Raw genomic sequence first — 25,438 nt, forward strand, 5'->3', positions numbered from 1 at the left:
GCACCACTGAGTCAAAAGACTCCGTCCATTCCATTGCCGTGTCTAAATTCTAGGGAACTTTAGAAAGTCCCCAGCTTCTCTGCTATGTGGACATTTCCCACCCAACAGGTGTCTCATTAACTATTTCTCCCTACCTCTACCTACTTCTCCCTTCGTGGTTCTCCCCAGTCATTGAAAGATGTCCTCTCCCATTTAACAGACTAATTGACAACTCTGCAAAGCACCCTATGGGTGCCTCCCTGTTCACTGATCACATCTCCCACCCTTCAACCCTATAGACAATCACACTCCTAAACAACAAGCCACAAGACTGTTGTAGACTCGTGCTGCTCCCCTTGGTGGCATGGCAGGCCAGGCATCCTCTTCATAGCCTGTGGTGGCTTGGAGCAAAGTCATGAAGTCCAGTGGTGGGTGCAAAGTTCAAGGTCTCTTTGGAGACTTGGTTGTACACCTAGGTCACATCTGTTCTTTTGCCAATCTGGATAAAGCCGTTCAAGCATTGGTGGTGATGTGACTGCAATACAGTCCTCTTGCAATACAGTCCAGCTGTCCCCTCTGGGCAAGCTGAAGAAGCCACTGCACTGTTCACTGACAGCTGTCTATGACAGCTCTGCCTCTATCTTTGGTTCCAGAAAATCAGTCCCAGCTGGGAGGGCGTGACCGCAACTAGCAGTCCCATTCTTGGACAGTTGCCTCGACCCAAGCCCTATCATATGGCAGCTCTTCTCCTTTACAGCCTTTGTGGCTTGTCCTTTGCTGCTGCTACAACCAATGCACACACCTTTATCCCATCTCTGCATAGGGCACTCCCCAGCCCCTAGAATGAGTCTGGCCCTGACCTTGGGGATGAGGCGCATGCTTATTTTATTTTATTTTTTTTTGGTTTTGGTTTTTCTCCAGTACCGGGAACCGAACTCACGACCTTGCGCTTGCCAGGCAGGCGCTTTTGCCGCTGAGCTAAATCCCCAGCCCCCTACATGCTTATTTAAGTGAGTACATTCTTACGAGGATGGACAGAAGTCAGTTTCCCTCCCTCTCACCTATCCCACGTCCCAGCCAATCCAGTCAGAGGCACAGGAAGGACCACTGATGCCTCGCACCATGGCCACAGATGCCAGCACCCCCTCCCCTCCCTAGATGGGTTTTAGGAGGAGACTGAATCTTGGTCTTATATCCCCCACAAATCCTCCACTTGGTTTCCACAGAGTGGCACCAAAAATACCTTCTGAATTATAAAGAGAAAAGAAAATTTATAAATGGTGAGCAGTTTCTCTATTTCTGTCTCAGTGACTGACCTACAAGTGGAGACCAGAACTTAGTGGGAATTGAGGCCAAAAGAGTCTTCCAATACAAAGGCGACTGGCCCAGCAGTCAGGCTGTGTCCCCTGGGGAAGGAAATTTTTACCCCTCTCTTTGGTCTTTGCCCGTACATCCTTGACTCCATAATACATGCTGGCTCTATAGCTGATGTGTTCAGTGCTTATCATATGCCAGCAATCATGCCATGTATTCAGCATCTTAATTTTGCTGCAGTGACTGAGGCACAGGCGGGATCTGCAAGGTGACCGGTGGCAAAAGAAATGAATTGAAACTCTAGCAATCTGAGCCCCAAGTGCAGCCTGCCTGTCCACCTCGCTATGCTGATTAAGGTTCCTCCTGTGACTCAAGTTCCAAACCATGGTGAGACTCATTCTGCCAGCAAGTGCCGATTTGGGAGGGTAGCTTCCGAGGACAGGATCACCCTTGCCGCTGCTGCCGCAGCACACGGCTGCACTATCTGCTAACAGGAAGGCACAACATATTACTGCCACCAAGGCTCAAGACAAGGATGCCTTCAATTAGGAAGCAAGCCTGAGGAAACCCCTCTGGGCACCGGGTTCTCCAGGAACACGAACACAGAGCATTAACAACTCATGAGGCATAAGCATTTTTGGAGAAGGGAATACATTCAAGAACATTTACAAGTAAGGAATTATAAAATGATCAGTCCTGTGACTATTATAAAAATAAAACCATCATACTTTGAAAATATTTCAAGTTTTTAAATGATTCATTTTTTAACTCCTACTTCCTAGGAAATGCAGATAATATGGCAAGAGGATCAAGTGTGGACTGCTGAAAAATTAAATAATCTGATTCTTTTTTAAAACCACAGTACCATTACTGAACACTTTTGATGCATCATTTTGGCTGCCATTTATAGAGTAATAACTATTGTGTTATGACAAATGGAAGCCCTCCTGGCATCTTTCTAGCTCAAGCACAATTTTATCAATAGGGAAAATGGAAATGGAACTGTAAAACAGCTCCTGAGCACTGTAATAATGTCTGCAATCAGAAAATTTCTTTCCCATTCAAAGAAGAGCTCTAAAGGAAAGTAGGCTAAACAAAAAAAAAAAAAAAAGACATTTCATAGGATAATCTTGAATCTGTTCTCTTTTATGGTAATTTTCAAATGCATGTGCTTTTGGTGGTTTAGTTGAATTCATAAATGACTTATGATACATTCTGGCCACCAGTGTTCTAGAACATGCTGAGAATACCATTCTAAATTTCAGCAAGGTGGAGGGGGGGAAAAAAAAGATCAAAATTTTCCTCTCTGGAGAAAAGAGAAAATGCCAGTGATAAGAGATTTTTTAAAAAATCGATCTTAGAAATACTCAGGAGAAAAAAATAAAAAGAATAAGCCACTCTCTTAGTGACCTGGACATAATAAGCTTTTCCATCCTTCCTTTGGTTCCCCTGCTTGGCTCTTCAGGTTTGCCCGGTCATTAGGCCCCCAGCTGGTGGTTACTTTACCTGCTCCCAGCATTACACCTTATTCCCAGCCCATGTAGATTTGGATGCCTCAGAGGGTAGTTTCTGATCTCAAGTAGGAAACAGCCATGGGGTTACCAGCAATAGCTTTGATCTCTTAATTCCATATTCTTGATAATACCTTAGGGAACCCTGAGAAAGTTATCAGTGTATCTGAGATTTAGCCACAAGAATATTTTTACTTAATTTCAGAAGTCTGATTACAGCCACATAATCAAAAATCCTATCTACCTAACGGTTCTCATTTGGCCTAATTCAGACAAATCAATGGGGCAAGTAAATCAAAGTTTTCTTCTAATTCTTCTCTGAGATTTGAGCTAATTGTTTGGATAGTATTTCAATCACAGTCTACAAAAACTGAAAATGCTGTCCTGTGGTCAGATACATTTGCAAAACCTGCGTCTCTATCGTGAACATTTGATGGACTTGCTGGTGCATCTAGGTCTCTGAAAAATCCTGTAGTAAAGAAACTTATTTATTTAATCCCAGCTTTTTCAAAATTAACATGACCACAGGTATTTTTAAAAGTAACCACACAACACCTATTTGTATGATTGGAGAAATACTGCACCAATGTGCATGCCTTAAGGAAAGACAGCAAAATAGCACTTGGAGACATTTGCCTTTTTGATTAAATTGTTATTAAACAGCCACTTGGAACAGAGAATTTTACTAGACTCTTGGATGACAAGGCTAATTTATTAAAGACAGAAAGCACCTTGTCCCATTCTTTTTTAGAGTAGAAATATTGACAAAGAAAAGAAATCACAAATATTCCAGTGAAGGGGGCGCAACTTCATTCCGTGGCCTTTAGTGAAAAGCTACAACAATAACTAACCAAGGTTGGGCCAACAAAACCATCAAGTCACATGTCCAGGGATGCACTTAACATGAGCCACATGAGGCTCAAAAATCACCAACCAGTCTGGTAAATGTCATCATGCACCTGAAAACTGCTGTGTGATACCCAGTGTTCCTGCGGTCCCCAAGTCCTTTGATCATTACCACTTGGCAAGGAAGTAATTTGGCCTTGCCCATCCCTTTGCTGGGCTCTGAATTCTTGCTTACAGATCCACCAACAACCAAACACTACAGGAAACCAGGGATAAAATGATCAAAAGCTTAACATCATAATAGCAAAAAAGAAAACAAAAGCCACAGAGAAAAATGGGTACAGGACATGAATACATAGTTCACACAAAGAGAAATTCAAATGGCTTTTCCATAGGTGAAAAGGAACTCAAGGTCATCAAAGAGAAGTGCAATTCTTTAGGGATGGACTAATTTTTATCTTGCAATAGCAAAATATTGCCAAAGAATAAGTAATTAGATGACACTTCAGGTTGAAAAGAGTGGTGAATCAGGCCCTGCAGGTAGCCTCTGTGGGAAGAATCTGGCTGCCACTCAAAATTTTACCTACCCATACTGAGCAATCCCACTTCTAGGACTTATCTTCCATGTATAAACTACTCTCCAGGGGAAAAATGACATAGTGCAGGGCTATTCAACACAGTCCTGTTCAACAGAAAGATTGTAAACAAACTAAATGCCTACCTCTAGTTAAACATCCATACAATAAGTTAGACTTACACGAGTGACGGAGAAGTTTTCCCAGGTAAGTGACTAAGGCAGAAGACTGTCTGCCATCCTGTGCTTTCTGCTGTGACACACAGAATCAACATACTGTCTGAATGCATATACACATATGCATATGTGTTTATGTACATGTGTATCTATGGGTATGTAAGGGTACAGATTGATGTTTTTTACATATTCTTAAAGAGAAAAAGGCAAGAATAAGCCATAATGACAGGTAGATACAGGAAGAAAATAGTCTAGAGTGCTGATGTTAACAAGAGAGGAGCAGAAGTGGCAAAACTTACTCTTAGCTAAATGGAGAAAAAAATCAATGACCTATGGGTCATTGGAAGCAAATTCTCCTGAGGGACTCTGGCTGCACATGGCCAGCATACAGAGGATGCTAAGAGTGTGCACCTGCGCCAGAGGGGCCCTGCCTCACTCAGGTCTCTCACAGAGATCAGCCACTGGGCTTCAGGCGTGCTGGATCCTTCCACTCCAACCTGACCCAGCACAGGGCTCCTCAGCCAACAGGTCACTGTCAAATCACAGAAGTTCCCTGCACGCCAAGGTGGGTGGTGCTCACCTTCCCTTTGTCGTGGGTTCTAGTTTTTCTAAGCTAGGCTCAGTTTCTGTGAGCTAGGCTTGTCTTGGTTACTTTTCTCTTGTTGCTGGGATAAAATACTTTATGCCCAAAATTAAGGAAGGAAAGGTTTATTTTGCTTACAGTTTGTGGAGGTTTCAGTCCATACTTGGCAGGTTACAAGGCAGAGTGGCACAGGCAGAGGGCTACAGCTCATGGCCGCAGAACACAGCAAAAGCAACAACCACTCAAGCCAGAAATGGCCGCAAGCAGCCCTTGCTCTCGCTTACATGTGCAAATTATCCACCCCAGGGTGCGTGTAGCTCTCACACCCATAATCAATCAAACTCTAAAAGCCTGCCCCATGACTGCATGAGGCTTTGGTGGGGACACACAGACACAAACCATAACAAGGCTCATAGATTCTGAAATCTACAGATGGAGAAAATGCAGGTCAGGGGTAGCAGTGACCATGTATAGCAGCAGTTCTCAGAGTGAGGGCTCCAGACACCAATGCCTACATCCCAGCAGCACCTGGGATCTAGGGTGTGTGATTCAAGGATTAAGGATGTGATGCTGGGATTAGGGGTGCCCCACCCTAGGTGTGACCTGGACGGAATATGAGGGACAGAAGGAAGGTTTGCTGCCTGTTGCTTTCTGCCTGCCTGCAGAACCGTTTCTCCTCTGTGATGCCCCTCTGTCATGCCACCCTGCCTTGGAGCCAGCCAGCTATGGACTGAAACCTCTACCAACTGTGAGCTAAAATAAACCTTTTCTCCTTTAACTTTGGGTGTTGAGTATTCTGTCTCCACAAGGAGAAAAGTAACTAAGACATCTTCTTACTTCCATAAAAAATTTTCCATAAAATAATGGTTAATATCATGATCTTACAAGAATGGTCAAAATGTTAGAGTACAAGACATAAAAAAAGATTCTGTCTTACAAAGAAGAAACAAACAAAAGGACAAAACTTTTTTTCAGTGAATAAAAGAAACTATTCGTATAAATGAAACAACGCTACCAAGAGTAGCAGGGTAACAAACCCAGAGAGCTGGGGTGCAACATCCACTCCCCTAAGCCCCAGCTTAATGCAACAAGGAGACACAGATTTGAAAGTCACTCACAGGAATGTGAGCTGAAACCGTAAGTATGGATGACCACATGGGAAGTGTGCCATAGTAAAATTGTGTATCAAGAGTGCCCCACTATGTTTAAGTAGAAAGGCACAGGAAAAACGTGTGAAACAGTCTACAATGGGGCAAACCTATGGCATGCGTGCCACAGTGGGCATGAAGAGCCCTCTCTTCCGTCATATGAGCCAAGTGTATGAGTTGTTTTTCTATACTAAAACTTCAGTATTCAGATTTAATTGCAGTGTTGGCACTTTGCAGTAAATATGTGGGTTTGGGGTTGCAGTTTGGGCACTTGGTCTGTAAGAGGTTCACCATCACTGGTCTATAAGGACCAGGAAACATTCAGAGACCAAGTGTATTGTGCTAGAAGTGAGCACATGAGCCCCAGAAGACAGCCAGGTGTGCCCCCACCCAGAACATAAGTTGGCTATGGATTTGATGATCAGAAAGAACACCAAAGACTCATTGAGGTAAGTTCCTTCTGGATGTGAAACTAGAGGGGATTATGGTCCATAGGTGTTTTAGGCTGGGGAGACTGAGGCAAATTTGGGGGTTGAGGAGAAGGAGCCCAGAAAGTGAGACAGGCTGGCGATGTAGGATGGGAGGGTATGCGTGATGGCAGGTGCATGTAGAGGAGGCAGGGCAGGGCAGAAATCCCCCTCCCTGGGCTTAGAGAAGAGGAAGGTTAGCAGAAGGCTTACATTTCTTGGAATTCAGGAAGAGGCTCAAACGGCCAGTCTGAGGAGGTACTGAGGATTTCAGCAGCTCTTGAGAAAGTGGACGGGAAATAACCCAGGGCGGGCTGTAGTGAAGTTGGAGTAATAGAAACTCAAATTCTGTGTAAAGGGCAAAATAAAAGATACATAACAGTAAGGAGAGAGATCTTTCTCAAACGGGAAGGGTTTCAAGAGGTGGAAGAAGGGGCGAGTGAGGGAAGGAAAGGTGATGAGAAAAGGAATGAAGCTCTCTGTGTCCATATACCAACTCCACACAAGGAATGCAAACATTGTGTGCTGAAAACATGTACTATGTAGTGTTTGAAGCATTCAACTTTATTGCAAAAAAAAAAAGTTAAACTGAAAGCAAAACAGAAGACCCGATACTATTCTTTGTCTCTGGGGGAAAAAGAAAAAACACAACTGCCGTCCTTTCCCTGGGCCATTGCTACTTAAAGTGTGGACCAGCTGCATCACCAGGGGTCTGGATAGAAATGTAGTCTCAGGCCACACAGTCTCAGCCCTGCAGCACTGAACCCTACTTTAACAAGATCCCAGATCGGCATGGCCCCGACTCTGAGAAGCACTGCTCCAGGCCCTACTAGAATCCCGAAGGCTGCTTTTGCTGCATCCTCAGGCTCTGAATCCATCTAGGGAGGACTCGCTGGCAAGGCTGAGCAGCAGCCTCTCTTCCACTTTTTGCCTCCACACTTAGGGCTGAGGAAACCTCTCACCTAGCTCTTTTCTCACTGAAGCAATACACTGACAGCGCTTGGGGTCTGAGCAAGGCGGCTCTCAGCAAGTTTTGAAGTCCTTTGAAGCGTGGCTCCACCTTCTCAATGAGAATAGATTACACATCCCCTGGGGATCCTGTGACCTGCAGTGGTAGCAGAGGCTCCACATTTCAGCATCCAGCAGAGGCTGGCTAGGCACCAGCCTGAAGTGGCAGGCCTGCTGGAGGAGGATGAGATGGGCTGTTCCACCATATGAGGCTGAACTTGGCCAGATTCTCTGCAGTGCTGCAGATTGAGCCCCAGGCTTCAGGCATGCCAGGCAAGAGCTCTACTGCTGACCTATACCAGATTCTTTTTGAAGTATGGATTCTCTGCTGGCCTCACTCTGTCTCAATTTCTAGGGGCCGGACCAGGCACCTGGAGAGTTTTCAGAGCTCCACAAGTGATTCTGATGTACCACAGGCACTGACAAACCCTAGTCAGTGCAGAAAGGTCAGAGTCCTCTCTGGTGACATCTGTCATATAAATCTACTCTAGAGGCTCCAAACTCGCAGGGAGAAAAACAGCAGCAGCGTTAGGTCTCCATAAGCAAGAGCTTCTCACTCAAAGCTGGTTATATATTACATTAGTCAAAAGTAAGTTCTATATAATAAGAGGCCAAGTCTCATCACCACCCCAAACTCCTTATTACTAATCACTCGCCCCTCCCGTCCTACAAGCCAGGTTACTCTGGTGTCCTCAAGGCTGAACTGGTGGAAAGTGCTTGATGGCTGATCACAGAAGGAAAATAAGTAGTCAGAATGAAATGTTCACATGTGAAATTCCACGGAATACCTCCTTGGCACATTTCATGGATTTCCTAGGATTTCCCTGTTTCAATGGGCCAGCTTTCTGTGTTTTTGGCTCCAAATAAAAACTAATTCACACATGCAGTAGAAACTAACATCTTCACTTTTAGATTCTCATGGAGAAGTCATGTTCACCAAGTGTACAACTGTAATGGTTTCGTTGATGCCACATGCGGTCTGCAATTCTGCCACAAGAGGGGAAAATGTCTTCCCCAACTTCCGGATGCTCTTGTGGTGACAGCTTCAGTACAGGCAGCACAAGGGGGCTGGAAAACCACTTCCCTCCACCCACTTCAGTGTGGGCAACACCGGAGGGCCGATCCTTCTTTTGTTTTAAGAGAGGTAGAAAATAAAACAAAGACCCAAGAGATCACTGGAGTTCACATGTGTGTTAGATCCTGGGGTCTATTCAATAACATTCCCCCCACTCACATCTCATTAAAGGTCCACAAATATGGGCTGCATTTCACACATGTAATTTAATCAGAGTGAATTTTGGGACACACATGCTCATTGAAAGCCCCCAGGATGACTCAGTATCCTGTCAATCATGCCTGTCAATCTTACCTAGAGACCCAGTAAAAAGCACCCAGTCTGGGGTGCAAATCCTTCAAATCCAAAAACCTGACTTATCTGTGTGCTGTGCTTTTTATCTTCTTGTCATCCCAGCACCACTTTTCTGTTCAAACCTGCCCTGACCACATCTTCCCATGACCTTCAATAAATGTAACCACTTTTCTTTCACCGTTGGATGCATGTTTGCTCACTGTAAGAGCCTGGAACCTATCTGCTGGATCTATCCCATGGTATCTCCTTGAAACCTTATCTATTAAACATTCCATTTTAAATACTATTGACCACTGGCCAATTTGCCCCTGAACAGAATTCTGAACCACATTCTGAATTTGAAAGGACTTTTAAAGAAATGTAGCTTTGTATTTTTGAGAACAAATTCAATCAGTCAAGAACAAAGCTTTGGGACCTTTCTCTTGGCCAGACAGAGGCGACCCCCGGCCTGATAGCTGTCCAGGAATGCACACTTCCGTGGTGCCCACTGAATATTCTTCATTCAATCTTATTCATGGCATTATTTCTTTCTAAAGAAAGATGAGTGACATTGAAACCTCTGTCAAAATCATCTCCGAGTCCAAAGTTGTAGAATATCACAAGCGTAGAAGGGAGACAAACTGAGACATGGTGTGTGTGTGTGTGGTATGCTCAAGCATGCTTATGGAGGAGTGGTGAAGTAATGTACTCAGAAAAAGACTGGGAACTAGAACATAGGTTTTTGGAGATGGGAAAGGGGTAGAGGCAGAGGCAGGAAAGAGAGAGGAGGGTAATGGGCATAAAAATAATCAAAATATGCTATGTGCACACTCCAATATACCCAGGTGAATCTCATTGTTTTGTATTACTCATTCTCCTTGAGAACAAGTTACTTACACAGGTGTAGCAAAAAGTAAAACCTAACTGATTGCTCTAAAGACTGCAGTCCGAGAACTAAAGCTCGGTGCTATGACCTTATGGTTAAGAATTTAAGATTTTTGGGGCTGGGGATTTAGCTCAGCGGCAAAGCGCCTGCCTGGCAAGCGCAAGGTCGTGAGTTCGGTTCCTGGTACCGGAGAAAAACCAAAAAAAAAAAAAAAGAATTTAAGATTCTCTTACTCCAAGAACAAGGCTATGCCATTCTTTTCTAATCACTTCTCCCTAGATTTCTGACTGCCAGTCACAGAGCAACAAGTAGACTTTCTAAGGAGCTTTGAAACTCATCAGGTTCACAACAGCAATCCTCTCGATGGTCAGCAAAGCTCCTCAGCACTGTTACCCATCCCATAAGCGGGTCTGCCATCTGCTCAGGCAGAATGCATCTTCCACAAGAAGCTGCAGCAGTGCCTCCCATCTCACCTGCTCCCCTGCCAAGTGATCTTATTACTCCCCCACCAAGCAGCAGTTTCTAGTTTCCCTGCCTTCACCCAAGGCTGGCCCTAAAGACTTGCTTGGAACCAAGAGAACAGAGTAGAAATGACGCAGCATGACATCGCAATCAGTCAGAGAAGACGCCTCTGCTTCGGGCTCTCTGGATGCTGGCCCTGTTGTGCCCCAAGGCCTTCAGGATGGTGTCCAGCCCTTTAAGCATGGCCTCACAGTTCCTCAAACCTCAGCCCCTCTGAGCCTTTCTTCATGCTTCTGGCTACCGCCACTGGCTGCTGCTTCAAACTGGAGGCTTCTGGGAGCCAATTTCTTCTCACACTTGCGCAGGACTCACTCACTCTGGGGCCTCACATCTAAGCAGCTTCCCTTGAGCAGAGGAAGCTCAGAAGGGCTCAGTTTGTTCCCTATTCACATCCTGGGTAAAACACTCAATATGTTCATAGATACCCTGGGTCTGAAACACAACACATACAGCCTGAAGTTCCAAAACTAGCCCAGAATAAGAGAGGTTCAGCTTTAGGTTCTCATGGACTCAAAAGATGATGATGGACAATCCACAACCAACCCCCCCCCCAGTTTTTAAGATACACTGTGACAGATGCTGATGAGGAGCGAAACAGGGTGCCCTCTCCTCATAACATCCTCACCTCCCCAAGTTCCTCCACAGCTCCTGGAAGGGGACTCCTCTTCCCTCATTTCACTCTTCCCCTAATTAACTTCTCCTCAGACTTTATATAGCTGCCCACAAGGAAGCCATCCCGACCTCTGTCTTGTGCAGATTCCCTGATGCAGCCGAATCCCTTATAAGACAATTTTTTGCATAAATGAGGTTTGGGGTCTTTTTTTTTTTTTTTTTTGCAGGCTTTGTCTAGAATCTAAATACCCCAAAGGGAAGGGCAGGGGTCAGAAGGAAGACAGCAACATGGGACAGAAGATGTTGCGTGAGATTTGAAATGAAAGATGTTAAGGGAGCACTGTCAGGTGGGAGGTAACAACAGCTCATATTTATTGACCACTTAGTATAAGCCTGAAGCAATTCAGTCCTTCACTTTTTTGACTGAATCTTTATAACTTCCCTACACAGTAGTTCCTAATGTTAAGCCCATTTTAGAGATGGGGACATTGAGAAACAAAAAAGAATTCTCTTCCTCAGGGTTATACAGCTAGAAAGTGGTGATGGCGGGCCTCCAACAGTCAGAATCTGGGGTCTTTCCTCTTGGCCATCATGCTCCGGGCCTCTCAGAGCCACTCGGGGCCATGTGCTTGGTGAAAAAGGTGAGCATGTTGAGAAAGGTGAGCTGGTCACAGGAAAGTCTGTAGGCAGAGAACAGAGCATGAATGGGAACTGGAATGCACAAGGGTGGTGGTAGGCAGCAGCCAGTAAGGAGAGACAGGATGAAGATGATGGTTCCTGAGGGAGGCGCTGTTAAAAAGCTTAGACACTTCAGAGGACACAGTAGAAGGAAGATGGATGATACAAAGCTCAACAGGCTTGGCACTTAGGGTCTTAGATGATAGATTGATAGGTAGATAGATAGACAGATAGATATAGAGATAGATATAGATAGATATATAGATAGAGATATATTTTAGTACTCATGATCAAAGCCAGGGCCTCATGCATGCATGCTAGACAAGCACTCTGGCACCCTAGCCTTCCTAGTGACCTTTAGGAAAGCATTTTCTGAAAATTGGCCTGGCAGCCCATAGAGGGGAAGAAGCCATTGGAGTAGGAGGATGACAGAGAACAGGGTTCTGAGGCTTGGCCATGAGAACAGGAGACAGGACATCCAAAATGGAAAGCAGAGTTCCGGTGAGACTGTCCCGTGGGACATGGACATGTAAGCCAGCTGGAACAGGAAGATGGAAGAGTTAACAGATAACATAACTTTGCAATGAGACAGGAGACCGTCCTCATCCATCCCTATGCTCAGAAGGGTGAGTCAGTTTGCACCAACCCAGAAAACACTTTCTGGAGCACTTACTTCTTCCCCAAGACTTTATCTCTGAGCAGTTCCTGATGGTGCAGAATTACCCAAGGAGTTGGTCCGGGGCCAAGGATCACAGAATAGTAAGCTAAAAATGATCCATCTCACAGTCGAAGAATTTTGGGACTCTTGGCTGAAGAAGGTCCATTTCCTTGAAGCTAAAACTTCTTAGATCTTTTTATGCTAATGGACAACCTTAAGCTTATCTAGAGAATTTCAGGCTTCCAATTTCAGGGCCTGCAGAATCTTTGTGTCCTGGACCGCTTGGCAGAATTAGCACTGTTACGTGCTAAATTGGAAAACAGTGTTCATCCACTAGCAGGAAAAACATCCCCACTGGTTTCCGTAAATTCCTGCTCCAGGTAAAACAAGAGTAAAGTTACTCCAGTGAAGTGTGTGGGCTTATCTCTTCCCTCACGCACATTCTAACTGCAAATTTGCACCTTTTCTGGATTCTCACGATACACAGTGAAGGTCCTTCAATGGAAGAGCTGTTTCAACGGGTCTCTCAGAATGCTTATTTAACATGAAAGCTCAGCTGGCTCCCATATGATCCTTCTTTGAAGAAAGAAAACCAGCTTTCTATGCAAGAATCCAACAATGATGTCACTAAAAAAATGATTTTGTTCACACCAGAATAGCCTGGGCCGGATTGTACTGCACAGTGACTTGTGCAGTGGTGTCCTGCATACTTTGAAAGAGATTATTTGTGATGTTCAGTGTCAAGAAAGGCACACGATGGTTAAAAAAGGCAAGGCCACAGTGACACCAACCTTAGCTGGGATGATGCCTGAGAGAGCGCCCAATGCCTCCCTCCTCATGTGGCCTAAGTGAAACGGGAGCAAAGAGGCCTGGCATTTACTGAATGTTCTCTGTGTGCTTAGGAAGGGCAAACAGAGAACAGTTTTTGTTATGAGTCACAGGCAAAGGTATTTGACAGGATTTTTAAAAAATGAGAACGATAGACTGGGGATATAGCTCAGCGGCACAAGCCCCTGCTTGGCAAGCACAAGGTCCTGAGTTCGATTCCTGGTATAAAAAAAAAATGAGAACCACTAATATCCCCAAGGAATACAGTCCTCCCTTGGTAAAGGCTATGAAGAGCTGAGATCAAGCCCACCACTGTCCATGCCCATATTATAAGGATAGGAATCTACCAAAAAGAGGATCTGCAACCTGAGTGGCCACCAGAATGTGCAAGCCGAGTTGGAAAAAAACAGAGGTGAGGGTTTCTGCCCACTGCGTGCTTCTCTGATGTGTCTGCAGGCACCCAACCCCAGGCCCTTCGAGGCTTCCTGAACCACATATCTGATCGCGTGATTGTGAGGCACTAGGCACCAACGGCAAAGTTCACCCTTCCCCTTGTGGAGCCAATTCTCCTGCCAACTCACCAGCTATCTACGTACCGCAGAGATTCTGAGACTGTGATAGCAGACTCAGAAGTGCCATGGGAAAAGGAATGAGGAAGAGGCATGATTTTTTCACTCTCGGGGCAATCAGCTAGAACTCCCTGGCTAACTTGTCAGGCTACTCACTTCTAAACGCAGTCTACCAATGCCCAGTCTGGGCCTGTCATGACAGAGGCCACCTTCCTGCTCCGATTGGTGATGATTCTATTTTAATTTCACTCACTGGGCATCATTTTAATATCTTCTGCTTTGTTGCTGAAAGCTCATACTGTCAATGCTCAACAGCTTAAAATTATACCCTGAAACCTACTCCCCAGGCTAATTTGTCTACCTGTTTGATATGGAAAGCTGGGGACACAAAAATCCACATGAGTCAAGGCCACCCAGGTTTTGAAGCCTGCTTTGGGAGGAGTCCTCCTTGGATGTCTAGGTTCCTTTACACTGAGGGGAGATGCAGAGTGACCTCATCACAAGAACAGGAAGAAAAATCATTATGGAAGTGAGGTTTCATGGCCTGCAACTTTTTCTTCAGGTTAAAAGTGTTCCAAAGGAAGCCCAGGCTTAACCAGGTAGCGGGTGCAAGAGGGGAATCTAGGGAGCTGGGAGTAGCAGGAGGGAAACACAGGCTTGTGGGAAATTTGCCAGGGTGGAACAGTTGGAGACGGAGACTTTATGGAGGACAGATGAAACCAGAGGTGACTGTGACGAGGCTCAGGAGACACATCTGGAGAGCTGCAAGCAGTGCTGCAGAGATTTCTGTGAATGGCAAACAGCAGCTCTCCACTGCAATCAAGTAACTATGCAGGAAATAACTTCCGCCTGAAACCCGGATCAAATCTGGGGTGCAAAGCCCAGAAAAGGCTTGGCTTCTTCAGAAGAGCCACAGAAAAAGGCACATTTTCCAGGGTGGAGAGCTAGCAGGAAGTTCTCCACTAGCAAGAAGCAGGAAAGTCACAAGGGAAAAACAGTAGTGAATCAAAGGAAGGCACACTCCTTGGCTGTAAGTGACCTACCGTCTGTGGCCACTTTCACATGATACGGGCAGAGGTGAATAGTTAGAACTGGGACCAAATGGCCCACATGGCCTAAAATGTTTTCTGTTTTACCCTACACATGAAAAGTCCCCTTATCTAGACACTGACTCTAAAGCTGGCTGGATTTGGGCAAGAGGCACAGGCTGTACAGGACAGGCCGCTGGTGGCAAGTGGAGACCCATTAAAAAATTCCTGCCAGGGAGCCAAGGCCATTTCAGGTTCACAAATGACTGAACAAAAGGTATGGACACTCCAAGTTCACTAAACTGCCAAGGAACAGCAGAGGGAAGAAACCGAAGGTATAAAGAGGTGTGAGGCTATGTCCTCGTCCCCTACAACCTGTGGGGAACAGCCCAATGCACTCCCCAAAAGGGCCCACCCTTCTGAGATACTTTTGAGAAGCTGCTTCACTGAGTGGCACTCCAGGGTCTGGTGAGCAAATAAAAGACAAATTTCAAAAAACTGGAACCTACTGATTGATTAATTAAAGTATATTTATTTGAGCACCACCAAGAAATTATCACTAAACACTGTTCTTATTACCCCATTTGTGGGCATGTGAGCATGCACATGTGAACACACAGATATAATTTCTTAATAATGCTCCAATTAGTTAACACACACACACACACACACACACACACACACACACACGTAGTTATTTATGTAATTTGTGCCAACCGTTTAGCAATACAAATGATTTACATCCAAAGATTGATAAATATACTTTTTTAAATTGCTGTGTCCAATAACAAGATAATCTTTCCCCATACAATTCAATTTTAAAAATACACAAAGTAACCAGCATGTTCTATTTTCTCTACAGAACTTGTCAGATATGGTCTCCCAGTCCTGTCATACTAAGGACCATGCGTATGTTCCAAGCCCATCCTCGGAGGAAGTCCGAGAAGGAAGATGCCCTCCTAGACCACATGAAATGGACCCATCATCCTTGGTACATGTTGCCACAATCCACATGATCGTCTAACAGCACAGTTCCCAGATACCACGCCCACCCAAGGGTTACCTTTTCTAATTGTATCCCGGTTTTCTTCCACTTCTCTGTTGACTCGATTCTGTTCTGGCTCAACAGCAGGCCCTTGGTCTTCGAGTTCATCTTCGGTTTCGTCATCACTGTAGGGAACCACTTCATCATTCGGCTGAGAATCTTCCTCAAATGTTGTTTCTGAGTCTCTTTCTGTATTCATTCTGCTGGCAAAATGGAACTACCTGGTTGAAAACAAAGGAAAACCGGAGAGAATACTGACTCTTGCCCAGCTTTGGGTTGAATCCTACCTACATCCTGTTACAATAACCTTTAACAGAATGTCACTGCACTAACGTGAAATACTTCTACATGATGGCCCAAAACTTCACCTTAATATGCAAACAAGAACATTCGTTATTAATTCAATTCTCATGTAATTATATATATCTCAGCAAACCTGTGTGTGCGTGTGAGCATGTGTGTAGCTGGACCTCAACTGCGCTAAGCAAATGCTCTACCATTGAGCCACACCCCCTACCTTTAAAGACAGGTACACAAACTTAAAGCAAATTGTGGGTTTCTACCCAGTGAAATAAATTTAGCGGGTCACAACCAACATTAAAATAAATGAAATAGACAAAAAATAACAAAATATGGTCCACATAAGAGTAGGTACTGTTTGGTAAGTTTTACAAAAGGGACACATACACATTTATTTGCACTGCGGTATTCATGGAGTTGGGAGTCTTTCTATGGATGGTGCAGAGTTGGAAACCACCCCCTCAAGAGTTCCGGTTTTGGCCAATACTAATACTCTGAGCCTTTACTCTGTGACACTTTTAAAATATAACCATAAAGACTCAACAGTTTCCAATGACTTTCAGGGAACACTCTCTCATCTTCCTAACTTCCTAACTACCACCACCTACTCTCCCTATCTACTGCTGCACAAAGTGACCCTGTACAGCCAACAAGGACACCCTTTGTTATATTTATATTGAGCAAATATTTACACAAATACCGCAGATTACATGAGGAGAGACGTAAGGCCTGGCATTATTTACACAAGCATCGCACAACCATGTACTCAGCATTGTTACCAATAGCAGCTCACGTTTATAACCATAACTGCATGCCAGACCCTGCACTAAAATCACAACAGAGGGACCTTGAGTCGTCCCACACCACACTGAAGTTATTATTACTTGTTCTCTGCAGAGAAGGAAACCCAAACTTTAGGATATAAAATGACTTCACAATAATTATTAAAAATTTGCAGCAAAAGCACCTGCATTCCAAGGAGAGACCTTCTAGACTCTATTTTTATGTCATAGCTTATTACGTATTTTAATTGAGCATAAATTGCCCTGAGTGAAAATACGTTAGCTGCTTGCAGCTCTTACACTAAATGTAGCATTTTGGACATAAAAATAATTTGTGTATGCCCAAGTGAACACTTAGGAAAATTTGAAGTATTTATATGGAGATTTTTTTTCCCTGAGTACTATTTAAAACAGTAAAAGCCAGAAGCAACTTGGCTATCCAATACTTGTGAATTGTAGGAGATTGTGTCCTCATACTATAGGATAGTGCATGGTGTCCAAATGTATTAACCTGAAAATGAGCTCTAGAGCAACATGTACAGAACAGTCCCAGTTATTCACACAAAATTTCATCAGATGAGCACACTTTTAAGATGATCCACACAAAGGTTCAACTCAATTAACAGTTACAGTAAGTCCTTGATAAAGATTAGTGATTATTGTTGTGAGCTATTATTCTTACAAATAGAAAAGTGTTATTTACAATAGCAAATACAAGGAGTGGTCTGTCCCTTTAAGTTTTTCCATCTCTAAAATTAGTTCTAAAATGTATCTGTCGGGCGTATGATATAGCTCAGTGGCACAGCACCTGCCTGGCAAGCGCAAGGTCTTGAGTTTGACTCCTGGTACAAATAAATAAATAAATAAATAAATAAATAAAATAAATCTGTCCTTCATCAAGAAAATAGTTCTATTATCCCCTTAAAATATGAGTATACCTAATGAATGTACGTAGGTTAAGCACAGGTGTAAAAGCTTTTGCCCACTAAGAATAATTCTATTCATCTCCCTTTCTTTTTTTTCTTTTGGTGCAAATGTGAACGGCCAGTAGACACATCTACTTTTAGTTCACTTTAGTTTCGTTTCAGCTGTAAGGTAAAACACATTCTCCTCTTCTCAGATTTTCTGTGGGTTTACAAATTACTATTTCTTGAGATTTAACACAAATTAGCCTTATTTTGTCTTGTAATATACTGTAGAGGCAGTTATGCTTTAGCTAATATTTATATGTAATGTATTATCTTAAAAATTCCCAAATTCTTAAAGGTAAAACATTCACCAAGAAAATTTCAGAACAAAAGTAATGAAAAATAGTCACCATTTTACTGAGCTCCTGCTCTGTGAAGAACTGGGCAACCCTGTCAGGTAAGCATTATTATCCCATTTCACAGATACCAAGCCTGAGGTGGACCAATGAGTGGCAGTCTAGGATCTCTACTATGGCAGTGTATATAACATTCAAAATCTGAAAATACAATGTAGAAATAATACATATATAGCCTTTTAACCATTGTCTTAGCCTATTTTCTATTGCTGTATATGTCAGAGTACCTGAGATTAGTCAATTAATGAAGGATAGAGGTTTATCTAGCTCATAGTGCTAGAGACTGGGAGGTTTAAGAACACTGTATCAGCTGCTCAGACAGCTGGTAAGGGTCTTTCTCATACATCATGACACGCAGAGGGCATGGCGAGACTAAGCAAGCATGCCAGCCTGGGTATCTCTTCTTAGAAAGCCACTAATGGCTACCTAGGGACCTCATGACCTCATTAATTCTAATTATTTGCCAACTATCCCACTTCCAAATACCATTAGCATGTGACTTTGGGTTAAATTTAGAACACATGAATTCTGAGACACATACCCAAGCCACGACAACCATTTTTAAATTTAGAGTTCAGTGGCACACAGCGCATCTGTATTGACACTTGGTCAGGGACCAGTTTCATCATTGCTACCAAGTTCTCAAATGTCTGGATGCAGAGTTCCGAAAATAGGACACTAAGTTCTTTAAGGCTGAGGGAAAGGGCAGACAAATACAAAGGAAAGGATCCAACAACCCACATGTATATGCTCCAAAGTAAGTAAGGCCTGGAATAACCAACCACCCTACCACCCCGGCAGGTCTGTGCAAGCTGAAGTAGTAAGCAGAGGGTGGGCGTTCTGCAGTGCGTGTGTGTGCGTTCGTGCATGTGTGTGCGTGTGTGTGCGTGTGCATGTAATACAGAGAGACATGCCAATAACTTAGCTTTGTTGCTTTAGATTACCAAACTAAGAAGAATCACTTCTTTGAAGCTCTAGATTTAAATCTTAACCCATAAAGCCAGATTCTATAGATAGTATGAAGACTGCTCCAGCACACTGCAAACAGGTACTCATTTACTCAGCATCTGCTAAGCAAAGTACTACACCAGGTTCTCAAAACTGAACCACAAAAGGGCATCCAGATCACTGAGGGGCACAGATAGAACATACAGCAAGGTCAGTCACATCTGCCCCAAGAATGCCTCAGGCCACCATCATTTCCTTCCCAAAATGCTGCAAGAGGTCTCTACCGTAATCAACTTCCTCCTAGTCACCAGAGTCATGCTATCATCCTTCTTCACACATGTTACAGATTAAACACACAGACTCTCCTATGTGCTACAGATCTCACTGTGGCCCCTCTTTCCCCAGTGCACATGTTCAAACCCTAACCCCGCAGCATGACTGTATTTAGGAGGCATTTAAGGTTAAATAAGCTCAGCAGAGCGGGCCTTAATCCAGTGAGACGAATGTCATTATAAGAAAAACAGAATCTGGAGAGGTCTCTCTCCCTCCACATGCATGCAGAGGAAAGACCGTGTGAGAACACAGTGCTAAGGTAGCTACCTACAAGCCAGGAGACTGGCCTCACCAGAAACCAACCCTGCTGGCATCTTGTTCTGAAACTTGCAGTCTCCAGAACCACGGGAAAACAAACATCTATTGTTTACACCACCTGGTCCGTGGTATTTTGTATGGCAGCCTGAGCAGACTAATACACTTTTGTTTCAAATGGTACTTTAGATTAAACCCATATTCTTTCCCTCAAAAGCTTACTGCAGAGCAAGGCACAGTGGTGCACGCCTGTAATCTCAGCACTCGGGAGGCTGAGGCAGGAGGATCCTTGCGAGTTCAAGGCCAGCCTGGGCTACAAAGTGAGCTCAAAGCCAGCCTGAACTGCACAGTGAGACCCTGTCTCAAAAAAAAAAAAAAGCTTACTGCAAGGGCTGTGCACACTCCTACAGCCTTCTGGTCACTACTCCTCAGCTCCACACCTTGCACTTAATTCAAGGCAAATCCACCTACATTCTCTCCCAAGTGTCCCAGTGCTCAGGGTAATCCCATTCTGGATAGCATCACACTGAATGTTAAAACAGTTACAGAACATTGCATTCTTTTTTTTTTTGTGGTGCTGGGGATTGCACCCAGGCCCTCATGCATGCTAGGCAAGTGCTCTACCATGAAGTACATTCCAGCCCTATTCACAGAGCTGGAATTTCTATCCCAATGCACATGGTTACCACAGAATGAACCATGCCAACGTTGGGATGTGAGTGAGTATGTGGCAAATTCACTTTCAAGAAATGAGCCATAGGAAACAAAAAATAAGGATCAGTCTGTGATTACTAGACATGCAACAGGCCATCAGGAAACACAGCTGGGTATCTGGGGATGACTTTACGGTCATGATTTAGTGAGAAGCAGCCAGAATGTTTCTGGCCCAAGTACTTCTGGACCTCTAGCTCAGGAAGTAGCCACCTACTGCACACTTTCCTGCAGGCCTGACTAAAAATAGCAGGGGTGGTAGTAGGAAGCAAGGGGCGTCATTTATATCAGAGTTTGGTACTGGGATTTTCCAACTTTTAAGAATGTGATGTCTCATTTCCTGTCTGGGTCTCCAAAGTATCCAACTCTCTTGATCATAAATTCCAGAATAAAAGAGTTTGGTAAATAGCAGGATTTTCAAACTTTAACCTTTAATATCCATTATATTTGAGTACTTGGCTACCAAATAATTACCAATGAAGTGAATACATGAATGGACTCTCCTGCTCCCTTTGCAGAAGAGGAGACATGGAATGAGAGAAAAAAAGGGTGGAACAGGCAAGAGAGAATAAGACCCCAAATCCCTGCACTCTCAGAGGCTGAGGCAGGAGAATCCCAAGTCTGAGCCCAGTCTGGGCAACTTGACAACTTAGTGAGACCCTGTCTCAAAATAAAACATAAAACAGGGTAAGGTGGGTTGGGGATGTAGTGCAGTGTGAAGGCCTGGGTTCAATTCCCAGTACCAAAAAAAAAAAAATTAAAAAACAAAACAAAATAAAATAAAAAACCCTGATGTCAATGAAGTCAGAATAATGAAAACAAAAACTCTTGTTGCTATACAAGGTCTCTAAACTTAAATGAAAGAAAAATAGGAACAAAAAAGTTGCATTTTTCCACTAACAGGACAAAGTGACATGTATGCATTCATAACAGCAATGGGAGCACAGCGGCTGAAAAGGCCCGAGCCCCGAGTCAATGATATCTAATTGTGGGACTTGGTTTGTGTCCAGGGAGACCAAAGCTCAGATGAGAAGATCCACAATATTCATTCTTGCTCATTCTTCATCATCTCTTTATAGCTCAAAAAGTCCTCAAAAAGGAAGGGTACTTCTAAAGTATATTTTTCCTCAGTTTACTATTATTAAATATGTCTGTAAAATATTTAACATAACATACTATAGAAGTGTGTATATTGTATTTCTCTATGTTCTATGCTATGTTTTTATTATCTATTCCATACAAAATAGAAAAAACTCTGATAGGCAGAATCTAAATTGGTCTCCAATGATTCCGCCTCCTGGGTTTCATGACTGTGACGGTTTCGATCTAAAATGTCCCCCCAAAGTCTCCCGAGAGGGGGCTTACAGAAGGGAACTGGGTCGTGAGAGTACTCCAAGGGTTGTGAGCAGTAGGGTCTGGGAGGAGCAGGCCATGTACTGGGGGAAGGAATACTGTGTTGCGGAAAGGTATATTCTTGCACAGACCCAGCCCTCACTCTCTTGCTCTCTCTCCCATCTGTCCTTAGGTGAGACCGAGTCCCCTGCAAGCCCTTCCACCACCGCATCTCTCCAGCTGAACACAGACTGAGACGTCTGAAGTCAGGAGCCAAAATAAACCTTTTGTCATTTAAGTTGTGTATATTAGATATTCTCTCCCAGTACGTAAAAGCTGATTAATGCAGTGCTCTTGTAAAATGCCCTCCATGTGAGCATGGGCTAGACATGGCCCCTCGCTTCTAACCAGTACAGTATGGCACAGAGGATAGGCCGTCCCGTCCATAATTAGATCACACAAAGTATGACCTCTGTCTTGCCAGCTGACTCCCTCCTCTTGCTGGCTTTCAGGAAGTAGCTGTCCAGGACAGACTCAATGGCAAGAAACAGAGTGAGCATCCAGCAACAGGCAGAGAGGGCTGGAGCCCTTGGGCTGACAACCTTCAAGAAATACATTTTGCCAACACAGACATGAATGTGGAAGCAGATCCTCCCTCAGTTTCACCTTCAGATGAGACCGCAGGCTGGGATGACTCTTAACTGCAGTTGTAAGAAACCCTGACGAGCCAGTTAAGCTGTGCTCAGACACCTGACCCACAAACTGTGAGATGATACATGTGAGTTATTTTAAGCTGCTAAGCTTAGGAGTAATTTATGATCCAGTAATAATTAATACACACACCATTGATCACAGTAGTAATAATTCAATGATAAGGTATGTGCCTAATGTGGTTACTATTATTTCTAAGTTATTCCAGAGAAAAGCCCTCATCTAAAAGGGAACAAAAAATCTTCTGTTATCCTGGCTCCTCCAGACACATGCTACACCCTGCTTGGAATCTGCCCAATATTTGTGAAAGTAAAATCTGACAAGCCTGATGACAGTTGTAATTAGACAAAGAATCTTATGAAGCAACAGCAATAAAACATATCTAACATCTAGATTAAATTTAAACTTTATACTATTAAGGAAGCAACATAATTACAGTTTGCAGCACAAAAGAATTTTATTTTTTCATTGTCCTCCCAAATCAAAGCTTAAAAAAAATATAAGGCTGGGATCATTAATGTAAAAGCTAAGGGATCATTATTATCACCACTGTAGGAACAATTCAGCTAGGACCTTTGCTCATGCTATAAAAGACTTCTCCAGATCCCTTGCTTCATCTCCTGTTTCTCATAAAGCCTACCCCAGAGCCCTCGGCCGCCAAGAAGACTGGTTACCACGTCCTACTGCTCAACCTCCAAAGCAAGCGCAGAAAAATATGCAGGAGAAATCTCAACACTTTGACCTTTCAGAGAAGAAGCAGTTTTACTTTCAATCTCTTGTGTTAGACAGCTTTTTTGTGTGACAAAAGTACCTGAAATAAACAGCTTAAAGGAGGAAAGGTTTACATTAACTTATGGTTTCAGAGGTTTCAGTCCATGTTTTGCTAGCTCCAAGGCAGAAATATCACGGTAGAGAAAAGCTGCTCACTTCATAAAAGCCTGAACCAGAGGGAGGGAGAGGGTGAAGGAGAGGGAGAAGGGAGAGGAAAGGGAGAGGAGAGCCCTTGAAGAGATACAGTCTTCATGGACACAACCCCAGTGACCTACTCCCTCCAACTGGGCAGCACCTCCTAATAGCACAATCAGCTAATTTACTCATCAAGAGAGCAACCACAGGTGAGGTTAGCACCCTCCTGATCCAGTCACCTCTCTAGGCCCCACCTCTGCACACGGCTACATTAGGGATCAAGTCCTCAATACATGAGTCTTTGGGAGATACTTCAGATTTAAACCATAGCACTCCTAGATAAGACTGAAGGATTTATTAGTCCAACTGTGTCATAAGTTCCCCAAAATATCCTACAAATAGTGATTCCTTCTAGATATCATGAGGCTGTCTCTTACAGTTCACAAAATTCTGTTCACACACATTGTCTCATGCAATTGTCATGGAAACGTTCTGAGATGTGCTGTTAGACACTGTCACTGTCATTTTACCAATGAGAGAACTAAGGTGGTGAAGGAGACTGACCAAGCTATTGAACTCCTTGCTATAACATCAAATTGGATTCTGGGCCTCGCCCTCCATATCCAGACTCCATGTCCCATGCGGCATAGCAAATGCAGCATGGATTCAGTAACATTTCAGGCTCTGTCCAGGAATCACTGGAGCCTCAACACACCTTCTACATGTCTACTGGTGAAACATCTCGCTACTGTGACAAAATACAGTACCTGAAATAATCAGTTTAAAAAGATGACAGGTTTATTCTGCCTAACAGTTTTGTAGGTTTCAGTCCATGGGTGGTTAGCCCATTTCTCTTGGGCCTGTCATCAGGCAGTCTGCCTTAATGGGAAATGTGTGGCAGAGGAGGCCTGTTCACCTTATGGTGGTCAAGAAGTAGAAGAGAAATAGATCAGGGTCCCCATACCCCTCTGAGGTATGCCCCCAGTACTTCCCCGTCTCCTGGGTGGAGCTCAGTAGACAGAAGCAGTTTCTATCTTTTAGGCTCCACCTCCTACAGGTTCCACCACGTCCCAGCAGCACCACAGGCCGCGTGCCAAGCCTTCCATACATGGGCCTGCAGGGAGCTTTCAAGATGGAAACCACAGCACCTAACTAGAGCACCATTTGTCACAAGAAAAATGTAAGCATAAAAAATAAAGTAAGCAAAATAAGCCAAACTATGCAGTTTACAAAGATCTAAGAATTAAAATGCTTCCCAACTTATATTATTCAAGCATTATTTCCTAGGTGTTTTGGAACTGGACAATGTGAGATGTCCAGAAGCGATTGGGAACTCAGGCTGAATGGAAGGGGTTTTTCAGGAATGAGGAACAGCTAGAACACAGACTCAGAGGCAGAGAAGTACAATGGAGAGACCAGGCAGCTCCCCTCCACGGTGTCAGAGAACAGCTGGAGAAAGGCCGGCTGGAGTCATCTCCCCAGGCCAGGTGGCCTTGACAAGGTTATTTCAGGAAAGGAGAGCAACACTAAAGGTATCTGCCAAGAATGTGATCCTCACAACAGTAGTCTTAGAGGCTCGAGGGTGGGGTGTGGGAAGAGGAGAGCTAGGGAGGGTGGATACTCAGAAACCACAGTGGACGCTGAGCAGCTCATGCTCACGGGTTTTTCATCTGTAAAGCCATGCAGTTCCATCTTACTCATTACCCCTGCAGTCCCACTCAGCAGGAATACTCAGCACAGGAAGCTACCTGCAGAAGGATGGAATACAAGGCTGGCCAAGTGTGGTGTCACATACCTGTAATCACAGCTACTTAGGAGGCTGAGGCAGGAAGATTACAAGTACAAAACCAGCCTGCAAAACTCAGTGAGAACCTGTCTCAAAATAAAAAATAAAAAAGGCTGTAGCTCGGCACTACCTTGGTTCAATCCCCAGTACCAAAAAAAAAGAAAAACAAAATTACAGGCAGGCCTGAGTTAGGGTGGTGACAGCTAGAAAAATGTGTTCAAAATTAAGACCGGGTGGAGCCACCATTTCTTTGTCTGGAAAACCAAGGG

At 44.0% G+C, this 25,438-nt stretch overlaps 1 protein-coding gene across 1 annotated transcript in view; it reads right to left on the reverse strand.

Annotated features, from left to right (window-relative positions):
• Atp8b1 (ATPase, aminophospholipid transporter, class I, type 8B, member 1) overlaps window positions 1-25,438 on the reverse strand; it is a 118,388-nt gene that overhangs the window by 47,174 nt on the left and 45,776 nt on the right. The window contains exon 2 of the mRNA XM_005372979.2: window positions 15,800-16,002. Coding sequence (XP_005373036.1) covers window positions 15,800-15,980 — 181 coding nt within the window. The 5' untranslated portion in view covers window positions 15,981-16,002. The remainder of the gene's footprint in view (window positions 1-15,799; window positions 16,003-25,438) is intronic.

Source organism: Chinchilla lanigera, unplaced genomic scaffold (genome assembly GCF_000276665.1).
Source record: "Chinchilla lanigera isolate Chin_1 unplaced genomic scaffold, ChiLan1.0 scaffold00001, whole genome shotgun sequence".
NCBI lineage: Eukaryota > Metazoa > Chordata > Mammalia > Rodentia > Chinchillidae > Chinchilla > Chinchilla lanigera.